Source organism: Accipiter gentilis, chromosome Z, assembly GCF_929443795.1.
Source record: "Accipiter gentilis chromosome Z, bAccGen1.1, whole genome shotgun sequence".
Lineage (NCBI taxonomy): Eukaryota > Metazoa > Chordata > Aves > Accipitriformes > Accipitridae > Astur > Astur gentilis.
The window spans coordinates 32,631,717-32,653,050 of NC_064919.1; the positions used below are offsets into that span (position 1 = coordinate 32,631,717).

At 43.9% G+C, this 21,334-nt stretch overlaps 1 protein-coding gene across 5 annotated transcripts in view; it reads left to right on the forward strand.

Moving 5' to 3' along the window:
* Positions 1–21,334, forward strand: part of LOC126036486 (neuronal acetylcholine receptor subunit alpha-7-like) — a 75,158-nt gene that overhangs the window by 40,477 nt on the left and 13,347 nt on the right. Inside the window, exons 4-9 of one of the 5 annotated variants that reach the window (XM_049796357.1) lie at positions 3,156–3,200; positions 4,957–5,066; positions 7,516–7,595; positions 10,141–10,308; positions 12,306–12,500; positions 13,801–13,887. In XM_049796357.1, the coding sequence (XP_049652314.1) occupies positions 3,156–3,200; positions 4,957–5,066; positions 7,516–7,595; positions 10,141–10,308; positions 12,306–12,500; positions 13,801–13,887 (685 nt within the window). The remainder of the gene's footprint in view (positions 1–3,155; positions 3,201–4,956; positions 5,067–7,515; positions 7,596–10,140; positions 10,309–12,305; positions 12,501–13,800; positions 13,888–21,334) is intronic. The other 4 variants (XM_049796358.1, XM_049796359.1, XM_049796360.1 and 1 more) reach the window with 4 other exon arrangements.

The following is a 21,334-nucleotide window of genomic DNA, read 5'->3' on the forward strand; positions in this document are numbered from 1 at the left end:
CTCTCAAGGCGGCTTGTAGATTGCACAAAGAGAGGCACATATTTGCTGCCACACTTTGGGGATCAGCAGAGAGGTGAAAGGGAAATGTATGAACAGTATAACATGATATAAAATCCCAGCTGATTTTTGTGTGGCATCTCCCAGCAGCAGAAGCAGTTTAGGCAGGTCTCAAGGGGACTCAAGAGGAGCAGAAGGGGAGGTAGTGGAATAGACATTTTTGCATGGAAGGCTATGACAAAGGCCTGTTTCATGCCTTAAGTTTGGTTTTCCTAGGACTGGGAGCCTGGCTGTAGAGGATAACTCTGCCTACAGTGCCAAAACAACCAGGAATCCTCCCAATCACTGATGTCTCCTTTTCTAGGTTGGGGTGTTTCTGCAGCTCCAACAACCCAAGTGAGAGAAGAGAGGACATCATGACACAGACAAAGTTCATGCTGAGGGTTCAGCAGTACCAGTGGTCCAGTATCGTGTGTGCTGGGAAGTTAGTAATTAGGAGGCTTCTCCATGCAATTCTGCTTCATGAATTAGCCAGAGAGTCTGCAGTTCCTGCATGGGACAAACAAGAAGTAAACCCAGAGGCCTCACAGAAGAAAGCACACACCTAGTGATGCAGCTCAGTGTGAGACGATGCAGTTTGCTTTTGAGCCGCTCACATCTTTTCTGATGTTTCTGTGGTAGTTTCTTTGCATATATACTGTGAGGGTAGTTCTGGAGGGGAGGAGGGGAGGAAAGAGAGCATGAACTTAACTGGAGGTGAGCAGACTGGTATTTGAATAAGGCAGTTTTGGCTTTGCTATCTTGTTAGCCAATAAGTACTACAAAAAAATAGTGTAATTTAGGATCAGAGTGAATCAAAAAGCCCAGGCTACTTCAGGACTGCGGTTTAACTTGTGATATTGGAGACCAGGCTTTTTGGATGTTGAGTGTCAATGAACAGTAGATGTGGCATGGACTCAAGTGGAGCAGGAGAGGTGGTAGTCAGATAGACATTTGGCATGGAGGAAAATGGCCAGCACATGTGTAGACATTCGTCTGATTACCCCGTGGGACTCGGCACAGGGTTCATCATACCCTGGGCCACCGAGCACTGACACCAATATGAGGATGCTGCAAATGGCGTTTATTCAACTGCGTCAAGCCCTTATATACTGTCTGTCGGTCATCCCGCCTCCTTTAACCGTTCTCTTTCCGTACATCGCGAGATCTTCTGAGCGCCAATCCCTACACACATGCTAACTTGTCTTTTACACTGGGGACATATCCAGGGAGGGCCTGCATGCCCAGGGTACATTGTAAGGTTTAAATGCCTGCCCAGCAGTCTGCAAGTGCAACATCTCCTGCTCCAAACACTGCAGACAACCATATGTGCTTCTTAGGGCATGAACACACACAGAGACACATGGCTAGGTAGCTCAGCCTTCCAGAGGAGCTAGTTATCATCAGGAGCCTGGGAAGTAACTTGATCAGGAGACAGGCTGAGCCTGGACCCATGGGTAGGCAGTGTAGATTCTCCTTAGAAATTTGCTAAGCCAACACATCATCTTGTCTCTTGGTGAAGCTCCCTGTCTGGCTGTTCTTACAGCATAATTGCCAGGAGTGTTTGCATCCTGTTGGTGCCTCCATGTTCCCATACTTCTGCGTTGTGGTTTGATCACTGCAGTCCAGCAATGATGGGCTGCAGCTCGCAGGGTTTGCTGCAGAGTTTCATGGTGGCTTTGATGCTAAAACATCAGACTTCTGTCCTTCAGAGATGTCTTTATCTTCTTTGTAATGTAGCTAATCTTTGGTCTCTGCATGAGTGCTATGTTTCCCCTTGTCTGTGGAAGAATGTAAAGAAAACAATCAAACAAAAATTTTGCCTCTAATTAAAGAAGAGAGGTGTTTCAGAGGCCCAAATTATAGTTTATCTCAACTAATCTGTAGGAACAGGAGTCAAGTCAATGCACCATAGTGTGGCAATCCAGGAGAAAACAGGTTGAAGGTATTCCACTTTTTGCTGTGGACAAGTGAGTCACCTGGACCAGGCCAAAGCTGTGCCTTCCAAGAGAGCTGAGCTGAATCAGAGAAGGAAAGTGTTTCTTCCTGTTATGCCTCTTGGCCAAGAATGTGGCTGCATTATTCAGGCCTGCCCCCAGCTACAGTATCAAAAGAGAGCTTCAGGATGCACCTCAGTCAAAGCTAGGTGCTCTCTGGAGAGGTAAGAGTTGAACACAGGTGATGCTCTGAGGAGGAAGAAACACCTCCCCACAGTGTGGAGACAGCTGGGCATACTGTTAGCCAGCCCCACTGAGTACCTCAGCCACAGCTCCTGGGAAGTGGAAGGCATGCCTGTGGTGGTATTTGAAGCTGTGGCAGGCAGGGGTGTGGATCTGAGTATCTGCAGCACAGTAAATCTGCAGCCCTGCTTCTCCATGCTCTCTGTGGCAGTAACACCACAGGGTCCTGCTCCTGCAGGCTAACTGCAGCACACTGGGCACCCTGTGGCTCCTCAAAGCACTTGGAGACCAGCTAGGTGAGGGCTTCTTTGTTTCTGTTGTGAGTGAGAGCTTCTTCCCTGTGTCTGAACCTACAGACTCCTGCTCTGTGTAGGCACCACATGAGCTCCCTCTCAGGCAGCATTTGTGTCCTTTTACCATGTGCTAGCATTTTCCCATGGACATTCCTTCCCTTTCAGCCAGAGGTAAGCTACATAACACCAACACTCCAAAGGCACAGCACTGCCAGCACCATTTCACGATTGTTCTGCAGTGGCAGCAAATATGACATAAAATCTCTCCAACTACTGCATGCTGTTTGGTACTGGAAATTATCTTGTTTTGACTAACTAGCTAGAAGAAAAAACCTGTGCTTTTGGTAAGATGTCTGTGCCCGGCAAAATAAAAGTGATTATCTATTATGTTCACTTTTGTTGTTGATCAGTTATGATAAATGCAGGAGGTCTGTAGGTTTAAAAGGTAGATAAGAGTCTGGGCCATATAATGCAGTTCAGTGGTTTTGCACTGAGCTCACAATCTACTCCATAGTTTGTGTTTATTTACCCCAAGAGTCTGTGTTTTCTAAAAGAAACAGAAACTCTTCCATCTGTAATCAAACTATACTTTGAGTCTCATCCCTTTTTCTCTTCTCTTCCCTTTCCTTCCTGCTTTTGTTCAAAGGACGAGAAGAATCAAGTGTTGATCACAAATGCTTGGCTGCAGATGGTGAGTAACCTGTGTCAATAAAGAAAAAAGACTCCTTTCTAATAGGAAACTACTGAATGTGATTTCTTAGCTGAAAAGCAAGACTCCTGTCTTTTAACTTGTCTATAATGTGAAACAAGCAGGCATTTTGAGCCCTTTGAAATTTCTCTAGTGCTCCTTTTAACATTGAAAATGAAACACAGGAGACTACATTAATTCTTTGAGCAGACCTGTTGACCTTTGAAGGTTGAAAACAACTGTGTTGTTAGGCCAGTGGATGTAGGGACCTAGTAACAGCCAAAAGTTAGGGTCTTACTGTAGCTGAAGGAGAGATTCTTCAATGGGTTCAAGGCCCTCACCAAGGCCAGTGATGGGGTTTGTTATGAAAGAGCCAGACATCCAGTAAGATCTGGGCACACTGCACTCATGGCTTCTGGGAAAATCCCCACCTCTGTCTGAAACGATGAGCCAGGGGTGCCCCTGTGGAAGGCAGGGCACAAAGAACCCCCGCACTTACCCCCAAACACAGAAGTGATGCAGCTATGCTGTACCACGTGGAGACTACTTGGTCTGGGTGGTATGGTAGCCAGGGACTGCAAGCATCCCCATGCTGCATTGCTGCTGCTGGCAGTGCCCACGCAATGTCAGTGGGAACGTTGCCTTCCCTTGTGCTTTACAAACCTCATCCATAAACCTTCCTCCTCCTTCTTCTGCAACCTGCTTCAGCTGAGGAGTGACTTGCAGTGGTCATGCAGGATAAGCAAGACTGATCTTCACCGAGGGCTTTGGGGGAGGGACTTTCCTGTCAGGTCTGCTTGCTTACTGCATACAGCAAGAGATACGGTGTTTTCTTACAGTATGTAAACCAATCTCTTTAATGACTTGTGCTCAGTAAAGATGCAGCTCTCAGGGAAGAAGCTGTGGGAGACTTGAATGATTGAACCAATTCTGCTTTGACTTTAGCAGCCAAACACTACCTCATGTTAATGGGTGCAGCTGAACAGGCTGTTTCTTCCTCAGCTACCTGCTAGATTTGCAGCAGAAATTAGTTGTTTTCTACTGCAAAAACTAACCCAGACCAACCTATAGGTCTACAGGATTGTTAGGACAGAGCCCGTGGGTGTCCTGTCCCTTGCAGAGGTGTTATTCAGTTATAGCACCGATAACTGTTTCCCTTGCAGCCCTCCCACAGTGCTTTGCTCTAAGTCACGAGGTTCAGCACAAAAGCTGTGCCTGCACCTTTCTTGAATTAATTATTTGTGTTGAGGTGGAGGAGAGGGAATCAGAAACAACCCCTTGGGATATAAAGTTCACTTGCCTGCCTCTCATAGCAAGGTGGTTATTAAAAGAATTACCCAAGCTTTGTAACAGATTAAATTGTTTCCACCAAACAGGGACTCTCAGACCGTCGTCCACATACCACTGATGATACCCAAGTAATTCAAACCACCTCAGCTTAGAACCAGCATGCCTCATGGAGGTGTCTACTGCTAGTGTTTCTGCCAGCCCACCAGGAAAGGTTTGGGATGCCTGGCTTCAGGCCACAAGGTGAAGAGATTAGACACTAAATTAAAATACAGCTCACAGCATTCAGTCATCACACTCTGGATCCCTCAGTATATATGCCAACCTTTCTTAATAATTAAAGCTGAGCATTAAACTATTATCATGCTTCTGCTATTGTTACTGGCAAAATCCATTCTGTTCCCATAATATTGCAGACAACTTAGAAGACTTTTACCAGCTCATATAATCTGATGTGTGTATTTGCCAACAGTACTGGGTTGACGTTTACTTGTCTTGGGATCAGTATGAATACCCAGGAGTGCAGAACTTGCGATTTCCAGCCAACCAGATTTGGGTACCAGACATTCTTCTGTATAACAGGTAAGCAATATGTGCAACAGCCGGTGGGAGCCTAGAACCAGAGCATTAGGTGCTGGAAATCAGCCACACTTCACTAATATTCTGGGGCTTTTGCCATCTGGGTATTTGGCTCTTACTCTTGAAACAGTAACAATAAAAGCAAACAAGTGCCAGCTAATAGATTTTTCTAATAGCCAATCTAAGTCTCCCTTGCTGTAGTTCTGCAGATGCCTTCTTATCATTTCCCAGTGAATGCAGAGAAAACAATCTATATTCTCCTTATAATTACCATGGCTCTCCTGGAAAATTATTATCATGTCTCTGCCAAAGTGTTCCTGCCTGAACTAAACAAACAGATTTTCTTCTCACTTTCCTCATCACTCATATTTTATAAATCTCTTCATCATTCCTTTTTCCCGTCTAAACACTCTCTAATCTGTTTTTCCTCCTCCAGAGCTGAATCCAGCTCTCTAGCCAGCACTTCTGCACTGTTGAATGGAGGGGAAGCTATTTAGACAGATGTTTCCTTAATGCTTTCCAGGAGGAGGGGATTTTTGGTTTGCTCTGACTAACATCTTAGCCTTAGACTTATTTTTTGATCTATCACAAACTCCAGACAATGAACTTCAGCCTTGCTGTCTTACTAGATTTTCACTGATCTGTCTTTCACTGACATTTTTAAGGGTAATACTTTCTAATAATCTAGATTGAATTTCATTCTGTTGGTTTCCCCAGTGCCCCAAGATCCATTTTCTGTTCTAAGACCTCACTAGAAGATATCTGAAGGAGTCTTGGAGTGACCAGGATTGTTTAAGTGTTCTTCTTTACCTCAGCTTTACTCCTCACAGTCTCTTTATTCCTTTTTAGTCTCCAAAAAGGAGGCTTATAGCCTGGGCTATATTACTGTACCTTGTTCATAAAAACATGATGTGGCAAACGCTTTGTGAAGTTCAGATATCTCACCTGCCTCCTCTTACTCAGTTAGTCAGTAAGAAAATTAGATTGATTTTATGCCGTTGGCCCTTGACAAATCTATGCCAGCTGTTTCCACCTCATTATCTTTGAAGTTAGGTTGATGTGTCTGTAATTTCACCTTTACAAAAAACACAACAGAATTCTCTTTGATCTTCCCTAATTCACCAAGCCCTTCCCAGTCCTCCATGAGCTCTCAGGGATAATTGTTAACGCTTCAGAGAGTATTTCAGCCAGTACCTTCAGTTCTCATGAGTAAATTACATCAACCCTGCCAACTGGAATCTGTCTTATCTACACTTCTTTAACCTGTTCCTCCCTTATTCTGCCCTGATCTTCTGCCACTGTGTGACAATTAACTGTGGTGAGCCACAGTTTGTGAAGAGTGAAGCACAGAGGGTGCAGGATACTGCAGTTCTCTGCACTCTGTTGTTTCCTTTCCGTCCACAGCAAGTAATGGATCTTTCTGGTCCTTTGTCTTTTCCTTGTTTCCTTGCATTTATAAAAAACCTTCTTGCTGCCTTTTATGTCTTTTGACAGTTACCACTCAATCTGTACTTAGCCTTCTCAGTTTTTTTGCCTTTGTTTTGTCCTGGGGACGTTACTAAGGACTGAGGACTCAGACCTGAGTAAAGAACAAGTCATAGGAAAAGCGGAGGTTCTGAATTTTCCACATCTGGTTGTGAGACAGGGTGTGTAAGATGGTGTAGTCATGCAACACAGACCTGGACATAGCTGTGACAGGCAAGGCTCTACAGCATCAGCCAGGGGAACCCTCCATAGTTAATCTCTTCCCAAGAGACCCTCTGGAGCAAGCCCCCAGGCCTGCTCCCTTGAAGAATTCTTGTCCTCACCCAGCTCATTACTCCCTTATTTTTCTCAGAATTGCTGGAATCTTAAAGAAATTCTCTTTTCTTGATCCCTTTCAACTAGTTTCTGCTCACAGAGTCTCAATGAATCTCCTCCTACAAGCCCTAAATCTAAAAGAACTTCTCCCCAGTGCCTTCCTCCATTGCTTGAAGCAAACTGTTGGCCCATCTGCATTCTAAGAGACTGCAGAATTGTTGCCTCAGGCCACCATTACTCTTACAACAGATATCTGGGTAACAGATATCTTGATTTACACCGTGACCTGCTTGATTCCGAGAGCAGCCCCAGAAAAGCCTCATTGTCCTGACTGTCTGGTCTTTGGGTACAGCTACTGTGATGCTTTTGCTCCTTTCACCTCTGCCTTTGCTCTGAGACATCCAACAGCTCTGCCTCTCACTTCTTTGAGGAGATTGCAGCATGCAACCAGCATGCCTGGGTGCAGGCCAACAGTGTCTATGAGAAGCCAAGATAGTGATCGAGGGTGGACTCTTCATCCAGGTGTCGGGCCTTAACTCAGACATTCTGTGCATTAAATTCAGCCAAAAGATTATTTTTATGTTGACAGTTACTACATCTTACCTCAAACATCAGTTTGCTTTTTCTTTGTTTTGTTTATACTGTGTTATAGTGCGGATGAAAGATTTGATGCGACATTTCACACAAATGTGCTGGTGAATTACTCTGGATCCTGCCAATATATTCCTCCAGGTAGGGCACAGAGAGCATTTGTTTGCTTTAAGTCAAATAAGTACAAGCAGTTCTCATTCATGAATGAAATCAAGGTGTTTAGAAAAAGTCTGTGGAAATTTTGCAAGCTGTGTAATTATGGGACAGACTCACTGAAATAATTAAGTCCATTATTAGTGGTGTACTTCCACTTCACAAAGCAGTAAATCAGTCTCCTGAGCAGTTTGCTTAGAACACTCAGAGGCCCAGCTGAGATGTCGTCTAAAGCAAGGTGGTGCGCATCCTCACATCACATTTCATGTGCAATCCAATTAGCTCTTTCTTGAGAGTAGAGTCGTGTGACCACCGGAGAATCCAAGAGCAGCAATCCCTCTGCAGTGAAGTCCTCCCTGCCAGGCTGAAGCTACAGCTCCAGGTGAAAGGACAAACTAAGTCCAGTCCCAGCCAGTCAGACTCAAGTCTCAGCCTGCTTTTCAGCTGTATTGCTGCTTCAGTGCCTGTAGGGCCAGCAGCCAGGACCTACCAGTAAATACCCATGCTATCTCCACAGTTGCTCACGGTGGTGGACAAGAAATGCCCAAAGTTTTTGTCGTAGCTGCTGGCAGACTTACCCCAAGCATGTCCACACAGCCCACCAGGGAACAAATGGGTCTCCCCGATGGCTGGTCCTCTGTTGATCCCTATCCCTGAGACCACTTAAAGCATCCCTGTGGTTTCACTTGGAAAGACCCATGGGCAATGTTGCTCTCCAGGGAGCAACATGAGAGAGGAATAAAATTGGCATGTACCAGAGCAGAGCCTTCTCCATCCCTCCAGGTAGGGAGGTTATGCAGAGGGTACCTATATGGGCAGATCTGGTGTCCTGCTCATCCTTTGGTGATCCATAAACTCCATAGTGAATTGGTTACTCAAGAACCCAAGGAAAGAGTAAAGAGAGAAAAAGTAATAACAGAAATCTCTTCTGTAAAGCGCAAGAAATCCTTTGTTACAGGGATTTAACTGCTACCAAACTACTTTGCAAAATTTTAGAAGGAAAAAGTTGATAATCAGGCTACTGACTGGCAACAAGGGCTCACAGAAGCAGCTAGATTAATCAAGATGTTGGAAAGCACGAAAGAGTGGAAAAGATGGTGTTTCCAAAGCTTCATGAAAGTTTTATTTCCCTTGACTCTGAAAGCAGGCTGTACTCACTGCTGCTCTCCATTAAAGAAAAGATAGGTGGAGGAGGAGAGAGAAAGGACAAGAGGGGGACAGCTGTCTGCTGTTAAGGAAAGGAGCAGAGCCAAGATTCAGGAAAAACTGGGAGAAACACCTCCATGTAGCCCATACAAAAATGGCCATGATGGTGGGAGTCAGACCTCCCAGAATGTAAAGGGACAAATGAAGGGAACCCAGCCACACCAGAGAAGCAGTGTTTGTGCAGGGACATGGTCTTGCACACATGGTTATGCCACAATGCCCTCAGCCTTCACAGCAGCAGGCAAAGACAGTAACCAAGGATCTCTGTTTTGGGGATATTACCATCAAAAGTCATAGCTCAAGAACTTACTGCAAAACACCAAACTCTGCTCAGTTAGGTGACTCAGAGCTGGGATTCACATTAGCTAGTGTTTTAGGGAGCACATAGAAACAATTACTGCAAACAGGTAGTCTAAGTGCAGCATTCAAGATAATTTTCCAGTGAAGCAGAAGGTGCCTCTCCTTCACATAGTGCTTCCGAACTGGACAGCACGCAGTGAGCTGGTGAGGTAAGGTGAAGGCTGCAAAGCCGAAGGCCTACAGGAAAAAGGGTTTGCAGGGATGACCTCTACGCTTCACCACCAGCTGCCAGTGATGCAGGCTGCGCAGGTCATCTTCCCCACTCTCCAAGCCCTCCATGCTGCTGGACGGCTGGGGAAGTCCCGCAGCCACAGCTATGGCCCCAGTAAAAAAAGTTTGGAGCATCCATTAGATTGGTTTTTTTCCTTTCTCAGCTGAATAACAAAAAAGAGGAAATAATTAGTTTGCAAAAATATATAAGTATTAATCTCTTAAACTGCTGAAAATCTCACATGAAATAATGATAGTGGACTAGACACATCTAGAGTAAAATTCAAGGCCCAGGTTAACATACAGAAGATAATGGCCAGCACCATGCAAGGGTTTGTGAGTCTAATGCAGGGCCTGACAAAGAGCTCCTTTCAAAGAACTTGTCACAGTACTTCCAGCCACAGTGCATGGACATCTAGGTACCCTACACCCTGTCAGGCCCTCCAGCACTGCCTGTGATCTGGTGGGGCCAGCCAGCACTAGGAGACAGGCTGGGCTGCTCCTGGGTGGCCAGAGTGTCCTGGGCAACCTACCTCAAGGATGCAGTGAAAGAGAGAAGGATCTTCACTGGTGCCCCAGGAAGGGAAGTTATTCCACTCATGGCAGCATCTTCCACCTGTACCACTTGTTTGGGTACCCCATGACTACATCACACAGAGTTTTGGAGAAGAAAGTTGCTCACAATTGATTGGACAGATAAGGGTAGAGGTGAATGGCATCCTGCAAATGTTTGATTCTGACTGTTTTCTCTCCATAGGCATTTTGAAGAGCACATGTTACATTGACGTCCGCTGGTTCCCCTTTGATGTGCAGAAGTGTGATTTGAAGTTTGGCTCCTGGACTCACAGTGGCTGGTTGATTGACCTGCAGATGCTTGAGGCTGATATTTCCAACTACATCTCAAATGGAGAATGGGATTTAGTGGGTAAATCATCTGTCCTAAAAATTTTCACTAGTCTAATTTTCGAAGGCAAACCCCCAAAATATAGAAAATGATCAATCCCACTGGGACATGAAATACAGAAATTAAAAGTTTCTATGTAAGAAGCAGAAACCCCCCCCCCTCACAGCTCAGAGACAACCTTTCAGGCGCACTCATTGAACTGTGTCTGAAAACACTGTGTTCTGAAGCAATTACCTGCAACTGTGTACATAAAAGAAATCTACTGGTCCCGATGCATCCGAGCAGTTTGTCGATACTAAACTTGGATGTGTCTCATGTAGGTGCACAGAACACTAATGTCACATCTACTCTAACACATCAGCCAAAAAATTGATTGGTGTAAAAACTACTATTTCAGCAAAACTGGAATGAGCTTTTACAGAGATGAAGCTCTCTGACCCAGAAAACCATCAAACTGTCTACCAGTTCATAATAACTGTGAATAACTGCAGTTCAGTATGTCTCTTTTCTCTTCTGTGCTTTGGAAGAGGAATCTATGTCCAGAACTAGTTATTCAGAGTGAGATCTTGTGAGTTATTTTGAACTCATTTATATAGCTGTAAGTCAGAATCAATGCTATGTAAATTGATAGAGCTTAGACCACTCTAAGGAGAGCTTGCAGAAGAGACATTTCATCTTCTGGTCTGGATATGCAGAAAAGGAAATAACTGTCACTGACCAACTGCATGCAGTAGTTTTATCATTCAGGGCATCTGAGAAATAATACAGTAAGAAACATAATGGTTCATGAGAATCTGAAGGACTCAATAGGGAAGTCCTCCTAAAGTCCATCTATTTCAGAGCACTACTGACAGTGCTCCTTTACAGTGGTTATTTCTGTCCAATAACTTTTCATATCTGGTTAAGAGACTGGCCTGTGGTTTATCTATCGTCAACCCTGACCAGGGGCGGACAAAACAGGCCCTTGTCTAGGCCATACAGCAAAAGCTTTAAGTAACACCTCAGGCAAAGCTGTGGCCATATCCTTTATGGAGACTTTGCCACGCTTCTGCCAAAACGTACATATTGTCACATCTGTCATGTGCACAGAAAAAAAACAGGTGAGCAGTGGTGGCATGCAAGATACAAGGTGCTGAGTTCTTCCAGCTCCCCTGACATGTCCTGTGCTGCTGCAGTCCCTGCCACGCAGTATCTCAGACAGTCTACTGCAGCTGGGTCACCATGGCCAACCCTGCAGTACAGCTATATTGGACTACTATGTCTCTTAACCTTCAGATATGACAGACTTTAAGCTTAATTTGACACCCCTTTTTAAAATTAAGCCACATCCTCTTTGTTTTTCCTGACAAAAAAAAATAATCAAATATGTATGAGAGAATGATAGAAAAGTAAGAACTGGTGATACTTGTCACACAGAAGATCTGCTGCATGGGCTAAAGAACATGACATCAGCTTTTTGTCACCATTCCCTGGATGCAGGAAAGCAGAATGTACGTTTTACTGAGTTAATCTTTGGCCACTGCTTGAAAATCTTTTCTTATTGAGGTTCGGATGCTCAGAACAGTTTTGATCTGGCTCAGGTGAGCTTCCTTGGCTAAGCCAGTTTCTAATGACTCAGATGGCATGAAAATAAACCCTAGAAAACACAGAAGGTGAACTACGAACAGCAGACATCTTGCACTGTTGCCTCAGACATTGCTGAAGACACTGACACTAAAGTTACCTTGGCTCATTTAACCCTGTAGTGATGTATTTCAGCTTTCAAACAACATTGAACTGAAGCAGATTGTCCTTGTCCCCTTTATTCATCCATGTGTGCATCATTGGCCACAAGTGTCAGAAAATTACTTTTGCCTGGTAAATGATTTGGGGGTGTCTTTTCTCCCTTATCAATTGCCACAGTACACTTCAAAGCACTGCCACACATTGTCTCATAAATTATCAGTTCTTGGCCCATTCTGAGAGGTCACCCAGGAGTCCTGCACCTCTCCCCACTGCTCTGATCTTCCTCTCTGCAGGTGTCCCAGGAAAGAGGAATGAGATGTACTATGAATGCTGTAAAGAACCATACCCAGATGTGACGTACACCATCATCATGCGCCGACGCACCCTCTACTATGGCTTGAACTTACTTGTTCCCTGCGTTCTCATATCTGGTTTGGCACTGCTTGTTTTCCTTTTGCCAGCTGATTCAGGGGAGAAGATTTCTTTAGGTAAGTGCTAAAGAATTAATTTCTTTTGTAAGTACTTCCTATAAAATGGAAAATAAGTATCTCATGGCACTTGATGAATAAAGATTTCCCTAGAGGAGCAATAGAAGCACTTGTTTGGTTGCAGAAGCCAGGGTAACAGCTTTCTGTATGGCATTCACATAACCTGTGCTAAATACTTCTCAAATCTTTTGGATTTTACCCTGAGATGAGGTAGAACTTGTTGCTGGCACAGGCAGCAGTGAGAGTACTCTCTCATCCCTGTTTTTCTGTTCTTTAGTATGTCTCAATGCATTTCACAGCTGATTAACTCTGTTTTTCAGATAGGACGTACTAAGACATAGAGAGTGAGGGGCTGTAGGCAGAAGCAGCTGGGCATTGGATTTTCACCTTCCAAGTTCAGCTCCCAAACCACCAAGCCATGAGCCCCCCCTGAACGCAAAGCAGTAACAGCCAAGGAAGGTCTAAATGAGGTTTACTATTTTGTGTGTCAATAGAGACAGGAAGGGTGTTTCCAAGGGAAGACAGGGGAGAGCTGGAAATACACAAGGCTGGCCCAGATGAGACCCTAAGAGTTAACTGTGCACCATTCCAAACAGGGTAGGGACCTTTAAATCATATGAAGTGCCCTCAGTATTAGAAGAACAATCAGGAATCTGAGCAGCCTGTCTTACAAGAAGTAAAACACAGGCTATGGGGGATACAATTGCTGTCTATGAAAGATAGGATGGAGACAAGGAAAAGAGTTATTTAAGCTGAAGTACAATGTTAACACAAAAATAGGAGATAATGTTCCTGTATCAACCTTATGATTTCTCAGTACCAGGGCAGTTAGGTTTAGCAACAGTCTTTCCAGATAGAACAAAGAGATTCTTTAAAAACAGGCTGCAGCTCTTTACAGGGTGTTATATAATATGCAATAACCAAAAACTAGACTCATGTCTGTGCAAATCTCTCCTAGCACTTAATAACCATCTGGGCTTTGTTTACGCTACGTTTTGGAAAAGCAATGTAGTTTACTGGTTCTGCAAGCTTCATTTCACTTGGCAGGAAAGTTTTCTCCATTAATTTAAGAGGAGCAAAGGTTTGGGTGTAATTGAGAAACATGAAAAGACAGCAGGTAAAGTTGCATCTGAAAATACTCTCCCTTTGTGGAAGTTCTCATCTGCACTGACAGACATGAAGTCATGGGTTTGGCTTAGTCATAGATTAGGACAAGGTTATATTTAATAGCAAAGACATCAGAGGAGTAGCTGCAGAGTTCATGTTCCTTATCCTTCCCCTCCATGTTCACTCCCTGCAGGTATCACTGTCCTGCTTTCCCTGACTGTATTCATGCTGCTTGTGGCTGAGATCATGCCTGCAACTTCTGACTCGGTCCCACTAATAGGTAAGTTGATTTTCTCTGCTCTGTGCACAACATAGGATGATTCTCAAGAGTTGTCCAAAGCCTGTTTGAGAACTGACTCTTTTTGTTACTATAGTTTTGCATTTCAGTAATGTCAGGAATAAATCTCTGTCTGGGCTTTACTTTTTGCATGTATGAAAAGAACCTACATGAGGGATAAAAAAGGGCTCTGGAAATATCAGATAAGATGGTAACTTCAAGGACTGAGGGGGACACAAAATCAACACACAGCATGGAGGTTTGGGTAGGCAAAGCACAAAGCCAACATCACCAGTGCACAGGCATTAGTGGGAGACTGGGATAGACAGAGCCCTGGCTCTAGATTCATTGAACCTGTCCATAAAGTCCCTTCAACAGCACTTTGGATGAAGCTGTGTGCACAGAGAGCTTTTGAAGATCTCAGTGTTCCTGGCTGGAGAAAATTCATCTTTTATTCTTCCGCATCACCCACCCTCCATGCTGTTATGCATCTGTTCCCTGCCTGCCACCTTCTACTCTTCTCTCTACCCCAAAAGCAACACAGGATACTACAGTCAAAATTCAGATACATCACTGGAGCATTTTTAACATGTGCTGAAAACTATGGGACAGATTATCATCTTAGGAACATGGGCCAGACAGGCATTGTTACATCCTCTCTTCTCATAGGACCATCCCTTTACCTTGATCTCATAGGGCCTCAGTTTCTCAACTGTAAACTGGAGAAAACATTATTCCCTGACCTTATAGCAGGGTAGAGAAAATAAATCTGTTCTGGTTTACAAAATAAATAAGTATGAACACCACAGGAAAACTCAGAACCTGTTTATTTACTATCTCCTGAGCTAAGGTCTATCTTTGCATACAAATCATGACTGATGTACATATTCCAGACAGTAGAAACAAACAAAATATTCAATGATATATCTAGGTGCTGATGGACGGTACACCTCACCATTGTATAATTTAAGCTTCACACAAGTTATATCATGAATAGGACAAAAGAGCATTTACTTAGACAACCTCATTATCTCACTTCAAGGATTAAAACATCAGACAAAACTCTGGGGAAGGAGGGTGACTATGCAACACTAAGGGCAACAACTCCCATAAGCAAGAGTTTCTGAAAGCCTCCAAATAACTTCATCATCTTATTGAAAGTCAGCAGGAGTCTTGCCTCTGAGTCACACAGGAGCTTCCAAAAAACTAACAAAACCTCTCCCTGAACATATACGTAGTACTCCACAGAGGCAGATACAATTTTAAGAGAAACTTCGTGTGTAGGAAGGAGGCACAAACCATCTTGGACCAGTCTTCACACAATTTTGCTCTGTGTAATACATAAAAAAAGCCGTTTGGAATTAGTGAAGGAATGCACTTGCCTATGCCCAGTCCACTAGCTTTAAGCAGACCAGTTTCTACTGATTCAGTCCCCTATCATAGAAGGTAAGATTTGTAACAGGAAAAGCTATCGATAGTTATGTATTATCACAGATTTTTGATGCTGTAATAACAGATTAATTTCTACTTATCACAGCATCACTATGTGAACATCACATGTCAGGAGAGGGTGAAGGGTGGTGGTGTTGGAGAACCCTGTTGTATCAAGTCCCCCTTCTCCAGGTGAATATTGCCTCAACTATTAGAACCTCTCACATCTTTTCACTCTTTTTGGATCACAAAGTGAAGGAGATAATAAGGGACTCTCTTCTCATGAGTATGCCTTATTAACAGCATTGTTGCCAGATTTTTCCTAATGCCCAAATAATTAGAGCATATCAAATGTATTAGAAACACACCTCTCAAAGTTGTCATGTAGGTTAAACACAGTCTGTTTCTTTCATCTGTTCATTAGACAAATTTTATATTGTGAAACACTGTAAAAGAATAGTATTTGCACATGGATGCTTTGTAACACCCTGGAGACTGACTTCAGGTATCCAGATGAGGGATGTCTAAACCAATCCTGTAGCTACTGTCATCTGATGCTTCTTTATTGCAGCCCAAAAGCAAACTGAATCTTGACACACTGGGGTGCACTGAGGCTGCATGCTTTGAAACTCAATCATTCCCAGCCAATGTAATCTCCTGTTTTATAGCGTCACAAGATAGTTCATGTTGGAAAGGACCTCAGGAAGTAGAAGACTGTGTCAAAAACCTTGCTAAAGTTGATGTAAATGACATCTACTGCTCTCCCCTTCTCTGCAAATATTGTCATTTTATTATAGAAGGCAATCATGTTGGTCAGATATGATTTATCCTTGCTACCTGTTTGCAGTCCCCACCTTCTCCTTCAAGTGTTCAGAAATGTTCCCCAAGGACTTGCTCCCCAATTTACCTAGGGACCAAAGTCAGAATGACAGGGCTGTAGTTCTGTGGATTGTCCTTTTAGACTCTTTTGAAGATGGGTGCATTGTCTGTCTTTCTCCAGTTGTCAGGGATCTTATCCCATCTCCATGGCCTTGCAACAATACTCTCAGGACTTTTGGTGAAACCTATCTGGTCGCGTGGACTTGGGCACGTTCAGATCTCACAATCAATCCCTAAGTCCAGCCTCATCCACTGCTGGTTGTTTTCCTCATCCTTGAACAATGTCTCTAAGCACAGAGACATAGGAGACCTTGATGGCAAAAGCTGAGGCACAGTACACAGTGTCTTGGCCTTATCTCTGTCTGCTGTCACTAAGTCATCCTCCCCATTCAGCAGCAAGCCCACATTTTCATTGTTCAGCTTTTTACTGTTTGTGTAGTGGTAGAAATTCTTCCTGTTGCCCTTGACTCCCTTGGCAGCTTCCCAATTTTCCTTTTGCAGCCTGCCCCTGCTTTCTGCATCCCCTCCTCTTCTGCACTGGAACTTCACCATGAGTTCCTGGCTTAGCCACGCTTATCTCATGATGTGTTTTCTTATTTTTCTGAGTAATAGAAGAGACATCTCTTGCACTTGGAGGCTGCTGTACATTAAACCCTCACAGTTTTCTTGTACTGCTTTATCTTTCAGAGGTTCCTCCAGTGGGATCCCAGCCACTGGTTCCCCCCAAAATGAGAAGTCTGTTCATGTTAAGTTAAAGGTCTACAGTCTGCTGTGCTCATTGCTCACTCCCTTCATGGTCTTGAACTCCACTATTTCTTAATAACTACAGCCTAGGCTGCCAATGATTATCATGTTCCCAACCAGCTCTTCCTTGCTAGTGAATAGCAGAGTCAGCTGTGCACCACCTCTGGTTGGCCTGTTCTGTACTTGTATCGAGAAGTTATTGCTGACATTCTTCAGAAATCCTCTTGACTGCTTGCATTACCCTGTGTTGCCTTTTCAGCAGCCATCAGGGAGGTCCAAGTCCCCTGTGGCAACGAGGATCTGTGATACAGAGCCTTCCCTGAGTTGCTTTAAGAAGGCCCCATCCTCATATCCACTGTGTTTGGGTAGTCTATAATGCAGTCCTACCACAGCATCAGCTTCATTGGCCTCTTCACTGAGTCTGACCTGTAAGCTCTCATCCATCCCACAGAGGAGCCCCTCACATCCAAGTGGCTCCTTCACATAGAAGGCAACCCATGTTGTCTTCGCTGTCCGTTCCCCTTAAAGAGCTTGTACCTATGCATCAGAGCACTCCGGTAGTGAGAGATGTCCCTCCACATCTCAGCTGTTCCAGTTTCACGATCACATGCAGACTTCCAGTTGCTCCTGCATATTTCCCTGACTTCATGCATCTGCTCACTCTGGAGGTGAGCCCTTCTGTCTTGTTTCACCATTCTTGAAGACTTTTTTGCTCTGGCCACCCAGCACTATTTTCTTTCCATCCTTGTCTAGTGGAAGGTGGCCCTGCCCGTGGAAGGTGGCCCTGCCCATGGCAGGGGGATTGGAACTGGATGATCTTTAAGGTCCATTGCAACCCAAACCATTCTATGATTCTATGATTGCCCACTGTTTCTCCATTTAAATTTGGGCTGTAATCTCCCTTCCACAGTATTCCTAGTTTAAAGGCCTGCTCCAATCCAAACAGGCAGGGAAAGACTGCTCACCCATTTGGCTTCTGCACCCAAACAGCCCTTGTTCAGGAAGTGCTCAAAGCTGGGCTGTGTGGTTTTGCATGATCTTGAGCTCTGAAAACCTTATCCTTACTCTAACAGGGTAGCACAGTATAATCTCTCCACAGTGATCTTATAGGTGATCGCAAATGGGGTATTTTGGCTGCTGAACTGGATATACCAGGTCATGATCACAGTTCTTCAGTGTGATCTCTTGTTCAGTTGAAAATCCTCAGGAATGAGTGTGAGGAAAAGGAGGACAATTGGACAGCTTGTTCAATTTTTGGAGAATCAGCACAGTTAGTGCCAAGTTACAGGAATAAACAAATCTCCTAAAGCATGTGGTTTGAGAAGGATGCAAGTAATTTGATCTTGAGGTGGAAAGGCCCATTGCTGGTTTGCAGAAAAGCCACTGTTGCTGGTCTTCATGCATGTGGGAGCAGATATCCTCTGAAAACGTGACCCCATGCACTTTAAAAATCTGCATTATATTCTTAGGATCTGGGTTTTTAGGAACAAACATGCATCCACACCTAACTGGACCTGGATGAACAGTCCCAGCCTTTCTAGTACAAAACCACTAGCACCTAATATGCTATACCTCTTGTGTTTCTCCACCTTCTGACCTCAGCTTTAACTACTGAACTGTAATAACATGGGAAATTCTCACAGCTACTGTTTGGAGTATCTTTGTTGAGGGAGCAAAGGAAGGCTGGTCTAATATGACACCAAGAAAAGAAGTAGCTTCTGAGGTCTGGTATATTTGCAGAGAAATGTGGGAATCATATCCTGATTCTTCTTAGTTGAGGCTACTCCCTCTTGACCTCAACTTACATTTACAGTAAATGAAGCACCTCTCAGCCTAAATAATCACAAGGAGGCAGGTGGGGCAAGAGAGGTAGAAAAAAGCAAAGTGGTTCCCCTCTTCCTGCATTGTGTATCTGTTCATGAAGCTGCCCAGAGCAGAGACTTACTTCACACATGAAACTTCCCCAGACAATGGACTCCCATTTCTATGTAACCTACTGACTGTTGTGTTAATACACGTTAAAAACAAGCCAAATTCTTTTCTGTAAAGAACAAGTAACAAAGTTTGGCCTAGAAATCAGCAGCAGGCTGCTCAGCACATTTGAACACCAGGACCTTGTTGCTCCTCTACACTGCAACATGGTGGGTAGAGCTTTCCTTTCCACAATGAGCCAGCCACTTTCCATGCCAAGAAATGTTCCAGTTGGACAGGCTGGTCACCACATTTGCCTCCTGCTCTCATTCGGTTTTGCTGGGGCTTGCATTCACATCAGTAACTAGCCACTCCTTGCCCAGCAGCGTGTCTGCTCCTGTCCTTCTCCAAGAGAGCCTCCCTTTTTGGGGGAACAAGATATTTCCAAAGCCCTGTTTTCAGCAGCATGCTTATGTGTGGAGCAAGGCACCATGATCTTTCAAAAGTTGAATCCTGCCCTTCTTCAAACTCATCTGTGATGCCAAAGAAAGGAGAAGTCTGTGAAGGAGAGCAAAGATACATCTCTTTCTATTTAAAACATTAACCACCCATAGCAACAGAAATGAGCTCAGCCATTTGGATCAAAAGCATTGCAGTCTCATGACATCTACAAACACGACAGTTTGGCCAGAATCCAACAGAAGTCAACTAAATGAACAAGGCTTGTTTTACTACAGGGTCCTGGAGGTCCCTCCTGGCACTTAAAATCTCTAGAGGCTAGCTCTGAAAAGACTTTCAGACCATGACTATACAGCAGCAGCTGTGTCCTAAACTTACCCTTTCTAGTATAGCTTAATCATGCCTCACAGGAAGTGTGTCTGGCTGCACTTCTGATTTGACTTACTTTTAATTTCTCTCTTTAAAAATACTTTTATCAAGAGTCTATGTAAGTAGACAGCTGGAGTTTATTACTTGAGGAAAGGATATACAGAAATGCACAGAACTCCAGATGTGTTACACACCTGAAATTACTGGCTTGAGTGCACTAATCACTAGGTAAAATCATAAAGCCTATGTGAAACAGCTCAGGTATATGACAATAATTATTCCTCCTGCTTCTAAAAACCTATGCAATTATGCACAGATTTGTTTCACAGTATAAATGCCAATAATTTCAGGGGGATTTCATGCATCTTCCTACCCCTACCACACAACACCATTGCACCCAGTGTCATGCGTTACGTAAGAAGGGATATTCATGTCCCACTAAGTTGATTTCCTGGTTCAGTGACCAAATCAAAATTAAACAAATACTGTTATTTCAATTAGAGCTTTTGTACAAGCTCAAGTCCTGCCCACTGAAACTAAAGGCTTAGGTAATTCATCCAAGAGCAACATTTGAGGCATTTAGATCTAAACTGTAAGGACTATTTTTATTTCTATAAAGACAATGTGATACATGTAAATAGCACTGGGTAATCAGATCCAGTTTTGGTAATGGGTTTATGACCATCTCTGAAGAAAGGATAACTTCCTTCCTTAGGCAATAAGCATATGCCTGAATTATTTTTTTTAAAGAGCACTGTGGCTCCCTGTTTACAGTCTCCATATCCCTGACCTGTTTCATTAAACTGTGTTTTGCATTTGAAAGTAACCTTGTAATTAAGACTAGGAAATCATGCATTAAGAAGTCGAGTTGGAAGGAACGAGTTGTCCTAACTCAAGACAGATTCCTACCTGTAACTCTTCACCTTCATGACTAGCCTTTGACTAGAGCCTCCTTAAGATTACACAGTTGGTGATTATGCTTAACCACCACCAGTGGTACCTGATAAAGCAGTGACCAGAATCTCATTCATCTTGCACTGTTGTAGGAGTGTCTTCAAAAATCAATGTCTCAATACAAGCTGCTAGTTCAGACTCATGGGCTTAAAAAAATTCAGCTCCTAATGTAATGTTTAGTTACTACCAAACCCAGCCAGTTTTTCAGAAAGGCAGATCAAGCCACAGCTCATGTTAAAAAGTCAGATATGGCCAAAAGCCATTGCTTTGGAAAATTGAGAGCAACACAGTTATGAGCATAACCTGCACAGTTTCTGCACTATTCTTTCTCCCTGCCTGCAATATCACCTCCAGAGAGGGAAAACATTCAGGGCCACATGGCACTGGAAAGTTTGTTGCTGTCCCCACTTTTCCCTCTCCCTCCATGATCCTGGCTGCTTCTTTTTTAAAAAACACCCCAGCCCTAGTACACAGCAGGTTCACCTCTTGTTCCACTCAGCAGTGAGACATAGGCTGTGGGGTCCCTCCTCCACCCACCCACATCCACCTTGCACTCATCTCTGGTTTACTGTGCTGCAGTCCCACAGCTGTGAGAACAGGGTGACACCGTGCAGAGACAGACCCTAAAATGCTTACTTTGAAAACGCCACCCAGTTCTTTAGTCTCATATTGGTCCAAAGCTACTGCAATCTTTGAGTTCAGG